At 40.7% G+C, this 12,585-nt stretch overlaps 1 protein-coding gene across 1 annotated transcript in view; it reads right to left on the bottom strand.

Moving 5' to 3' along the window:
- The window catches only part of LOC309653421 (immunoglobulin-binding protein 1-like), a 36,184-nt gene extending 26,036 nt beyond the window's left edge, over nt 1-10,148 (bottom strand). The window contains exons 1-3 of the mRNA XM_082448037.1: nt 9,921-10,148; nt 9,240-9,533; nt 825-1,020 (exon numbers count right to left, since the gene is read on the bottom strand). Of these exons, the coding sequence (XP_082304163.1) occupies nt 825-1,020; nt 9,240-9,533; nt 9,921-10,111 (681 nt within the window). The 5' untranslated portion in view covers nt 10,112-10,148. The remainder of the gene's footprint in view (nt 1-824; nt 1,021-9,239; nt 9,534-9,920) is intronic.
- Nucleotides 10,149-12,585: the final 2,437 nt, after the last annotated feature.

Raw genomic sequence — 12,585 nt, 5'->3', positions numbered from 1 at the left:
TCCTTTCACACGAGAAACTAGGTTGATGTTACCCTGAGGCAAAAGCTCCTGGGCTAATCAGTGAAAATCGAATTAGCAAGAGGTTTCTCTGAGGACTTAAATGCCTGCGACTAGCTGATAAATTGAACTCAATTCATGTTATATTGTGAACCAAAAAAAAAGTGGCAGCAGAGCCTAATATTTTGAAGTAGCAGCTCCAAAACACATTTATGATCTTTAGAGACAGCCAAAGTGCCGTTACAACAAGTTTTCTTTACCAATATGCCCGACATTTTGTGCACAGAGATGTCCTTGCTGTGTTTCATACTTGGGTGACCTAAGGTGTGAGAGTGTATCATTGTGTAAGGTTAAATCCTGGTTTCTCCCCCAACCTAAACACATTCCATGTCTTTTGCTTTATCTTCTTTTTACTCTTTTCTCTTTCTCAAGTTACACTCTTCTTCTTCATTCCCATCCTATCCCTCTTCCTGTTTATTACAGTCAAGTACAGGTTTTCAAGGCCCACCTCCCTATGCCTTCCTTCAGCAGTCATGACTGCTCACAGCCCAAACCAATTTTCACTTCAGAGAAGCCTCTCTCCCTCCTGGCATGTCACAAAATTACAAAAGACTGGAAGTGTGTTACAGGTTAGAAAGCAGTGGGGAACAATACTATAAGCTAGAAAGAAAGCTATCCTAGTGAACCTTCAGCCTTCCTCCACTAATCTTAATAAGAACAATGATTTTATGGAGACTTAAAAGGATTTTAATTCGATTACTCTCCTCTAGAAGATTCAAATCTCTGACAGTAGCTTTTTTAGCAATATAGACAGTGACGAGGCTTACCTCTTTTGAAGAGTCTTTTCCTCTCAACATCTTTATCTCCTGGTCAATGCTCTCAATCTCTTCTAAGCTGATACAAATCCACCTTCGAAGGTGAAGGAGGTAATATTCACGAACACGCTCATCATCTGCTTGACCACTTTCCACAGCAGATTTCAGTGCAGACAACCTATGCTCCACCTCCTTCTTCTGCTTGTATCTGTTCCACAGAAACGCATTACCATGAACTTAAAAATAAAGAGGTGTTCCTTCAAAAGAAGGCCACAATACAATTTTAACTTTACAAATGACCGGGTACACCGATTTCCATTTAGGCAAAAATACAGATTCTATACCTCAGAATTTGCCACCAAGGCAGTTCTCTCAAGACTACAAGGCAAGGAAGGTATCAGCAGAAGCTGAGAAATACATTCTGAAACTAGAAAAATATCAAAGTAACCTGATCTGAGCAACTCTTCCCATCATATTTTGAGATGGGAGTGTCTTAGTAATTTTATGACATCAACCTTTACTAGGTTGGGTGCTTAGTATATACAATGTCTATTTGGGAATTACAGCTTCAAATAGTCATAGAATCTTAGGGGTCATTTACCTGCCATTGATGCAGGAATTCCTTGTGAAACAGCCTAAAAAATGGTCATCTCTTCTTTTCTTCTGGGCAAAACATTTCCAACTCCTCTAACTCATCCTAGTATAATCTGAAGACTCATATCCACCCTGCCTGCTTTTTTCAAGATGCCTTCTAGTATGTCACCTATCACTCACTGGACAACTATTTACTGAGTACCTATTGCGTGACAGGTACTGTTCTCAGTGCTTGAGACACAACAGTGCATACAAGAAAGTCCTTGCTCTCCTTAAGCCTTCAATCTAGTGTGAGAAGACAGACAAAAAGAAATAGATGAGTCAGGTGGTGGTGAGGTGCTCTGAAGAAGCAAAAAAAGCAAGGTAATGTGGATAGAGTGATGGTGTGAAAGTAAGGGTGATCAGGAGAGACTTCTTTGAAGACATGACATTTGAGCAAAGACTTCAAGGAAATAAGGATGGAAGCCATGCCAGTATCTGAAACAGTGTTCTAAGGGGGAAAAGCAAATATGAAGGTCCTGGGGTAGGAGAGTGCTGGCCTGACATGTTTGAGAAATAGCAAGGAGGTCAGTGTGGTTGGCATGGAGTGAAGAATAATAGGAAGTGAGGTCAGAGACATAGTCAGGGCCATAATTTGTAGAACCCTGTAGGCCAAGAAGACACAAAATATCAAACGTCATGACATTTTGAGAAGAGAAAGCCACTGGAAGCTTTAAAATAGAATACATGAAATGAACATTTTTTTTAATGGACTACTCTGTTGTGTGTAGACTTGGGGGGGTGGGAGGCAAGGGTGGAGCAGGAAAATCAATTAAGAGGGTATTGCCACAATCCAAGTGAGAGACAGTGACTTGAAATAGGGAGGTGGTGAGATGTGGACATAATTAAAATATAACAGTATTTGCTGATTTATTGGATGTAAAGTCTTGAGGCAGAGAGGAACCAAGGGAAAACTCCACAACTTCCAAGAGAAGTATCTTGAAATATCTATGTCTGGAACCCCACTCTAGACATCCAGAACCAGACGCTCCTCTGTGGGTGTTCACCCAAATCTGGAGTTCTTAACCTGAGGTCCATGGACAGAGTTTGGAGAGAGGGGTGTTCTTGAACTCCCCCAAATTTTGTATAGAATTCTACGTGTATGTTTCTTCTTCTTTTTTTTTTTTTTTTTTTTTTACTGGGGAGAGGTTAAGGAGGACCACGACCCACAAAAAGTCAAGAACCTCCCCTCTGGAAACATTCTTTATTATAAAAACTTTGAGGCTCTTCTGCTTCTTTTAATCAACAAGTGGGCACTTTATGTAATGTTACAAATAACTGTCACAGCACCATCACAGGTGGCCTTCTGAGTCAAACACTACACAGGTCAATTCCTAGTTCATGAATGCTATTACAGATATCACTTGAGAACACTTAACTCTGGTGCCACTCCTACCCCCACCCTCTTTCCTGGATGCACCTAAGTCAGGGAAAAAAAACTATATATATATATATATATATATATATATATATATATATATATATATATGTGTATATATATATATATATATATATATATATATATATACACACACACACACACACATACATACACACACACACACACACGCACGCACATATATATATCAGGGCCTTAGAATGTATGTAATCAAGGGTATATTCTTGGTTAGTCTACTGGGCCTTTGAATAAGGTTCCTGTGCTTCCTTTCCCATCCTCTGCATGCATGTGGTCTAGTCACACTCTCTGGTCTTTCCTTCTTCTCTACTTCCTTTGCTTCTATGACTTTGCTCCTAGTCATCTTTGGGACTTCTAAGTTCCTGAACTCCTATTCTTTGAGGCCAGTATTTTTTAAACCTTTCTGTCTTAGCAGAAGAACCCTTTCTTCTTATGAGAGCTTATAGTAATAAAAAAAAAAAGTAATAAAAGATAAAATCCGCCCTGTTTAAATCAGAGGAGGGCTCCCAACATGCCCCCTACCCAGGCACTGTGGTGGAATCTTAGGGCTCGAAGGAACAGATTGTAAACCACTGTCCTAGACCTGTGTTACTGTTCTAGATTTCCTATGGTGAGACACTGCATGCGAACACTCCCTATCACCCTAGAATTCCCCACTGCCTGTCACCCTTCTGACTCTGGGCAACTTTCATCATTCATTCCCCTTTTCTGTCCCCAAGCTGCTGAAGAGAGGTAACGAATTACAAATTTGTGTCAAATGAGTCAACCACAAATTCATATGATCAAACTTCAGTGGAACGGTCACTCTTGTTCAGCTTTTTGTTCATCTTTTGTGGATTCCATGCCACCATCATGCTCACCAGATGGCCAGCCAATGTAGAAATTCAATTTCCCTTTTTACCTTAAAATCTCTATAGCTTCACCTTTCCTCCTCTCCTCTTGCCTTTAAGGAGCTACTGTTGTCTTTACCATTCCACTTTGGCTATAAATCCTGTCCCCACCCACATTCTTCCAAGCCTCACTCAATCAATCATCCGCCCTGTCATTAGCAGTTACAATTTTTCACTCTACTGGTGCCTTTCCCCTATCCTAGAAACACCTTCCCTCAATCCATGTTCTGCCTTTTCAAATGACCACTCTTCTCTCTTTTCTAAACAGCAATAGAACTGGGAATTTGAAGACCTGAGTTTAATGCCTGGCCACTTACCAGCCATGTAACTTTGGAGAAGTCAGTACTCAGAGCCTATTTCCTTATTTCTAAAATGGGATAATATCTGCTTCACGGGGCTGTTAAGAGGATCAAATGAACAATATTCATGAAAGTGCTTTGTAAGCAGCAATATATTGTTATCTGATGGGAAAAATTGACGTTAAGGAGGGCTAGATGATGCCCATCTACTAGGTGGCAGAAATTGGACTGGTCACCCCAGGTCTGACTCCAAAGCCCAGGCTTTTTCTGCTATACTATATTGCTTCCATCTTTCTGATGACCACTCTGTCCTTCCCAAAGATACCTCAAGTACCTACTATGATACAATTACTGGTTGGGTACCCAGGATATAATTAGGATACTAAGGATATAATTAGTTAAGGTCTCTGACCTCTAGAAGTTCCAAGTCTAGAAAATAACAGATTGTTATGCCCTTATAAGTAACATAAACTAAGTGCTACAGTATCTGGGAGGGGAGACAGGTAGAGAGAAGCTTCAAAGAGGACATGACATTTGTTCTCTCTCTTCCCCAGGCTTCTTTCTATAAGTACTTTTACCTGTATCTTGTTGAGTCTCTTACCTCTGCTCTTTCTTTCCTCTTCTTTCTCCCTTAATTTGCCCCAAGGTTTTGCCCTTGACTTTTTTTTTTTCTCTCTACATGTTTTTTCTTGGCAAACTATCCACACCCAGTGACACTCCTGAATTTTTAGCACTAGCAGCAAAACAGTCTGATAAGTTTTAGTTACACATTTACATCTGTCTATAGACATGGCTGTCCAGTTGTCACTTTAGGACCTAAATTCAGTAAATCTAAAACTAGACTCATTACTTACCCAGCTTCTACTTCTCCATTTCTGTCGAAAGAATGTAGGTAGAGTTAATCAAGACTTATGCCTCAAAGATGGGAATTAGAGTAGAGAAGATATGTGAAGAAACAGGTTTTGAGGGAGAGAGAGCACATACCATTCAGGTGTTTTATGTAGGATGGCCTCAGTGTGTAAAGTCCTGAGGTGGGGGATGGAGGACTTACAGAAATTAAATAAGGATTTGAACAATTTGTTTTCTAATCATATAAATGCTTCTTGCAAAACTAATATCTCTGATAGTTGTAACTTCATTTCTATCACTTCTTCCCAGTTTAAGTACTCTTATAACACGTTAACTTGTCTTTCTGCCCCTCTCTTCCCTTTCAATGTCCCATACACCTCACGTCCTTACAGTCCTCCAACCATACTACTCTTAGGTTCTGACAAATCAGACTATTCTCCATTTCCTGTACATACCTCCAACTACCCTGCCTTGGGCTTTTGCTCATATTGTTCCCCCCTGCTTGACAAGAATAAATACTTTTTGAGCACCTTCTATATACCAAGCCCTGTGCTAGACATACCACAGAGAACAAGAGAGAAATGGCTACTGCTTTCATGGAGTATACATTCCAGTAGGGGAGAAAGACAAAGCCCAGAAAGACAGATAAACGAAGAGCATTCCATGCAAAGAGAACAACATGCACAAAGACTCTGTAGAAGGAAAGGACTGGATCTGTTCGGAACTGAAAGAAGGCTATTACGGCAGCAGTCTAGTGAACAAGGGGAGTATGATATATGACGAGATTGTAGAGAGGCAGATGCCAGATCATCCAGGTCTTTATAGTTAACGGCTTGGATATTTCAGGTGAGAGATGCTGGTGGCCTAGAGGAAGGTATGACAGTGGAGAGAGAAACAGAAGGACATAAGGTACATTTTGTAGCTAGAACTGGCAGGCCTTGTTGATGGACTGGATGTGGCAATTCAGAAGGGAGGAACTGAAGCTAACTCTGAGGTTTCTGGTTTAAAACCTGGGTGAGTGGTGGTCTGCTTATTGAGATGGTAAAGACATAAGTGTGGGGGCACATTTGGGGATTAAAAAGCCAGCCGTTCAATTTAAGGCATGTTAAGTTTGAGATGTCTGTGAAACATCCACGTATGGTGTTCAAAGTCAGGAGAGGTCTGGGTTAGTGATATAAATATGGGAGCCATTAGCGAAAAGATAGTGTTGGTATCTCATCTGTCAGGCATTAAAAAAAAAAAAAAAAAGTTCAAAGATCAAGCTTTCTAACCAAAGAAATGCAAATCAAAACAATGAGGTATCTTTCCTGCTTGCCCATCTGGATTTTCTAAGTGTTGCCATTCAGTACTGTTGCAGTGGGACATACTTTGAAACTTTGTTATTGTGGAAAGCAATATAATTACCATCAAGAGTCAAAATATTCAAACCCTTTGATTTAGCCACTGGTTCTTCTAGAAATCTGTCCTACAGGAACAGTGACAGATGCAGTTATGTTTCCTCGTAACATTACTTAGAATAGCAAATAAAACATCAACCCATAAACAGGCTAAGCATTTGACAATATTAGTTTAAATAATTATGATATGACTGTTAAGCTGGAATACTATTTAACCATTAAATACCATGGCTTCAAAAGACATGGGGAAATCAAAACAGGATGTTAGGTTTAAAAAAAAGGATTAAAAAAATCTATATTTATGGTATTCTTCCGAATTTATTAATTATAATAACTATATATCCGGAAGGAAATAAATCAGATAGTTAACAAAGATCATCTCTGAGTGCTAGGATGAAGACTTATTTTTAATTTAAAAAATGTTCTGTTTTCCAACTTTCTACAATGAGTATTATTACTTTTACATTCAGGCTAACCTGTATTTTGCAATGTTTAACCATCCTTCTAGTCTCACCTCAAATGCTACTACATTCGGAAACCTTTTCCTTAACCCTCCAACCAGATGTGATCACTCCCTGGTCTTTGTCCATAACACCATTTGTATCTCTCTAGTGCATTTACAGTCTTTTTTTTTTTTTTTTTTTTGGATATATTATGATTATTTGGATACCAAACTCACTGTTTAAACTACCTGTTATATCCCAAGGGGCTGCCCCTACCTTCTTACAAAGGACATGATACTGAATTCCACTTCATATCAGTCTATCCCATTTCCTCAAAAATTATTCTCTGTCACTCACTAGCTCTTACCCATACTTTATTATTCTTTAAAGCCCTTACCACCTAAAATCACATTTTTATTTACTAGCTTACTGTCTGCCTCCTCCACCAAAACAAGAGCTCCATGAGGGCATATGGACTTTGTCTGGATCTCCATTACTTAGCACACAGTAAAGTCTCAATAAATATGTTAACTGAATCAATCACTTTTCAGCTCTCTAGACCAGGCCTCTCCTCTGAGCTTCATGCTACAGATACCTTGACTTGAATGTCTCCTAGGCACCTTAAATGCAACATGTCTCAATATACAACTCATACTCTCCCCTATCTGTTCTTCCTCTTCTATCCCCCCATCTCAATGAGTTCCACAGCCAACCACCTACATCAGAAACGTGGACATCTTCCTTGCTGTTTCCTTCTACCCTATCTGTCACAACCAATTGATCGTTTTCTGCAGATTCAACCCTATAAATAAATATATCCCCTCCATCCCTTCTGCCATTGCACTAGTAAGGTCTCATCACCTCTGTGACCTACCCGGATCTAATCTTCTCCCTCAGAATGCTTCCTAACTGCTGCCAGAGTATGCTAGTTAAAATGCAAATATGACCTTGCTACTCTTTAAGGAAAAAAAAAAAAACCAAAAAACCTCCAGTGGATCCCTAGTCACCAAACAAATCTCAAGCTCTTTAGCATGGCCTAGTAATAGGTAACATTTATAGAATATTTACTAGGTAATACATACTGTGCTAGCTGTTTTATGTGGTTTATTTTATTAATGCCTCTTAACCCTATGAGATAGGTACCACTGTTACTTAGACTTCACATATGAGGAAACCTGAGACTCAGACAGGTTACATAAGTTACCCAAAGTCCAATGGCTTATAAGTAAAGCTGGGTCTCAAACCCAGGTCTCTCATTCCACGACCTGTACTCAGCTACAAAGATATGACAATAGCTGACTTTGAGTGCTTACTGTATCAGACAATGTAAGAGCTTTTTATGCATTTCTCTTCTATCTTATAGGACCTATTATTATCCAATTTGACATCTGGGGAAATTAAGGCACCGAGGGATTAAGCGACCTACGCAAAATCAGAATGATTAAATTTTGGAGCTGGGATTCAAACCCCCTTCCCAAGTTCTCAGGAACAAGGTCGTTCTTTCACCTTCCTCACACCCTAAGCTCTCCTTGGTCTGAACCCTACAAATTCTTCAGCATCATTCTTTCCCCTCCTTCACCACCCACTTTGTGTTCTAGCATCACCTAATTGCTTATGGTTGTTCCCCACCCCAGCACTGCGGTCTTTAATGTCCCTGTAGCTTTACTAATGCTATTATCTCTGCTGGCTAAAGCCCTCCTTTCCTCTTCCTCTAGATGATACTCCTATTTATCCTTAAGCAACTCATCACAGGAGTCACCTCGTCCAGGGAGACTTCTCCTCTCTCCTGCTCCCTCTTTGGTTAGGTGCCCCTCCTGTCTGCTCTCATGATACCTTGTGCATTTCCCTATCACATCATTTTATAATTTATACTGTTTCTATGCCTCTTTTCCTCACCACACCGTATGCTCCTCCAAGGCAGAGACCACCCATATTCATACAAACGCCCATACTCAGTTTGAATCCCCAGTGCCTAGCAGAGCTCCTAAACACTGTGAGCACTCTTTTTAAAAAAAACTAAACTAAGAGAGTAAGCAAGGTGTTCAAGGTCACATAATGAAGCTATGCCAATACTAAGATTAGTTCAGGATGTTACACATCTCATCCAGTATTGTTAGAACAGAGCTTCTCAATCAATTGACCATAAGTGGACTATAGCTACAAGATATTTGTGCCCTTCAGAGATACTTACCTCACTGTACCATGTGGGTATTGCTGTGCTGTGATGTGGGAGAGACTGGGAGACACTCTGCTAAACTACATTGCTGTTGTTGGCAACCATAAGGTGCTAGGGGTTTGACAGTTAGGTATGATCATTTCAACCAAGGCAGAGGTTTCTTGAAAAACTCAGGAGTTTGCTCTCACCAGGGCCTATGCTAAATAAGAACCCAAGAGTGACACACACCATTGTTTCCCACCACCCCAGGAAAAAAAAAAAAAACAAACATGCACCCCTCCCCCGCAACAGCACTGCCATTGGGCAGTCCTCAAATGACCCACCTCTCTCTTCTAGCCTGTCTCTGAGATGCCATAGCAACGAGGCTAGAATAGGGCAAGGAGGAATTAGCAGTGTTATTTTCAGCGGAGTTGGTCTTGGTTTTGGGCAGCTCAAACTCTGCCACATGATAGTATTGGCACTGAGTTAAGTAGTTTAAAAAGTGTTCTCGAGCCCACTGCAAATGATCTAGGCGCTTGCCGGGGTTGACTTGTTTCATGGCGAATGCTCCTTGAAATGCTGGCACCATCAGGTACTTCAGATCGCAGGAGGCAATCTCTTCCAAATCTTCATTTCGGCTGGAAAGAGCAAAGAGGAGGCTGTGAAGTCTGGCTGGGCATTCAAACTCTGGCCCTGGCTTCCTGGGGGAGGGAAGGGCTGGGGTGGATGTGGGGGTGGGACAAAGGGAGGAGGCACCGGGAACAGCTGCCAGTTTTCTTCATTGACAGTGGCTGAGCGCTCACACCCAGTGCCTATGCAAATAGCCAACACTAGGGAACCGAGTCGTGTGATATTAAGTATCTCGGAAGAGACGTGGAGAATGTAAACAATGTACACAAGGTCGCAGTGGGAGGAAGGAAAGAAAGGCTCCGGGTTTTAAAGTTCTCCTGCACCCAGGATCAATGGTTCCGCCCTTGGTAACTATTATTACCTACTTTCTCAGTCGTACTACCCTCTCCCCATACCTGAACAAGTCGAGCTCCAATAACATTTCGGCAGCCTTCTTCAGGAGGGCCAGTCCCTTGAACACCTTAGCTTGGATGATCTGGGAGCCGGCGGGTTCAGTCGCGACTTCCACTTCATCCAGAAGCTGCTTGCTGGTTTTGAACAGCTCGGGGAGCCGCGGCAGCGGTAACGCGCCTACGGCCGTTGCCATCTTGGGGCAAGGAAGAACACAGAAGACCTCACTTCCGGCCCTGGGACAGATGGGCTGGGCTGCCAGCAACGAAACCGGAAGGGGCGTAACATTGGTCCAGTGGCTCCATTGTTACCTAAGCGTCGGACAACTGCCAGAAGCCGCTGTTAGCTAAACCTAGCAACCGTTTCCATGGACTCATTTTACCAGGCTGCCTATTACCGGTAGTAGGCATCTGTTACAGACACACAACGCGCAAACAAACAAGCAAACCCTAGGTGCTGCTTTACGCGTGTCTACTCGTCGCCGATGTGCTTTCAATGTAAAATATACACCGGATTTTGAGAACTTATTACGAAAAAATAATGTAAAATATCTCAATAACTTTTACACTGACATGTTGAAATGCTAATGTTTTGTACATAGTGGGTTAAACATATTATTAAAATTAATTTCACTTGTGTCTTTTCACTTTTTTAATGTGTCTACTAGAAAACTTAGAATTACGTTTGTGGCTAACAGCTACTGTACGGCGCTGATGTAAAAATATAATTCCAGGACTTTGAAAGAAGGGACCTCACTGCTTTGAACAAATCAATATAAATATGTACTGATTACCATAGGACACACCCCCAGTTGTCCTAGGAGATTTAATTTAAGTAAAATGCATGTTGCCTGCCCTGGAAAATAAGCTTTTAAACTAAATGTAGTTTACACTATCATTGAGAAGAAAACAATTTTCATGTAAAAACAACTAGAGGGCAATATAGTACAGTATATAACTAGGGGATATGCTGTACTGCATAGGTTGTTGGAAACCCAAGAAATGACAAATCATTTTATGTTAGGAGTAGTCAGAAAGCTTCTTAGACATGACATGCAGTCACAGAATTTCAAAGTTGGAAGAGGATCTCAAAAATCAGAGGAAAAAATCCGGAGACCAGATAAGTGACTTGCCCAACGAGTTGTGACAAAGCCAGTGTCTTCTAAGTTCAATTGTTTTTACTCCATCTATCTTAAATTGAGTAGGATTTAAAAAGATGGAGAGGCCTTTCATGTGGGACAGAATGAAGCCCCAAGCTAAACCAGTGCTTGGCAAGAAGGAGAGGAGAGTGGGGCGTAAGTGTGGGTTGAAAAAGCTTCCCAGGTGATTCTAATATGCCTTCCCTTGCAACCTGCTTTAGAAGCTGAGGAGGAAAGGAAGCTCTGGTGAATCACGAATTTCATTTGTCTGGAACCTCTAATGAGTCTTGTAAACTGAACTTTCAGGGTCAGCCTTGGCCAAGAATACAAAGAAGAAAGATAGTACTTGTGAAGGAGACTTAGAAACAGTAATTGTGACACTAAAGATAATTCGTTCCTGCACATTTGCTTGGATTAAGACATAGTTTTACTGTTGCCCAAGAGAGAAAAAAAAATATGCAGAATTTGAATTTGGTCTTGAACTTTGTAAGCCATTTTTCTATGGCTTTCAAAATGACAGTTTTCATGAGAATCACCAGTTACTTTCAGAGTGCATATCATATATTCACATCATCATTTTAAGTATTGCATTGCATCTTACTGAGATAATACCAAGACTAAAAAGTGGTTAGAAAAAAAGTGATAATAAAAATGAGTCATTTATTGTGTTTCTGTGTGTAAACACTTTATCACATTAAATCCCTGTTGTGTATGAGAGATTTTTTTTAAAAAATCCTAGTTTAGGGGAACCAGAGGGGCCCTTAGAAATCTTGTAAGTAAAATGTCACTTAAACTTTTTGTAGTAGCAGAACTCTTTTTCCAAACCAAATTTTAGACAGGCCCATAGTTTTTAAAAGGGCTGCTGTGTTTGAAGTAGATACACAGAAGCCTGCCAACTCAGCCCATCTTTTCCCCAACTTGTGCAGTGGCACCGAAGGCACCAAAGCACTTCTGAGTGACACGAGGGCTTAAGTAGCACAGTATTAAAAGCACTAATCTAGCACAGCCCCCTCATTTAGCAGATGAAGAAACTGAGACCCTGAGAAGTTAAGTAACTTGCCCAAAGTTGCAGAGCTAGGATGACTAACTGGTCAACAGTATATAGAGTGAGTCGGAATGGGGAGAAACTAAAGTCCAGGAAAATAGTAGAAAGCATTTTAAGTAATCTATGCATAACTATAGAAATGAGATGACCTTTCAAGTATTTCCTGTTGTGACTCCCCGATCGAAATGATGTTCATTTGTCATGTTTGGATGAACACAGATTTTTTTCTCTTAGATAAATTTTGTGAGTCATGAGATAAATGGTATAGTAGACATTTTCCTGCCTGTCTGAATTAAGGCGTTCGGCAATTTAGACCTTCTTTGGTCTACTGCTGTTTTGTCTTGAGTGAGTAATGTTCTACTGCTATGTGTACCTGTAATGCCAGCAATAACACTAGATGAGATCAAATTGCACACAGTGTAAAGCCAAGCGCAGGCTGTAACTTGCCAAAAATTATATATGGAATAATGACTTAATCCTTAGTGTT

This window comes from Balaenoptera physalus (genome assembly GCF_965194825.1).
Source record: "Balaenoptera physalus genome assembly, chromosome: Y".
Taxonomy (NCBI): domain Eukaryota; kingdom Metazoa; phylum Chordata; class Mammalia; order Artiodactyla; family Balaenopteridae; genus Balaenoptera; species Balaenoptera physalus.
This window is presented reverse-complemented; position numbering and strand designations above follow the sequence as displayed.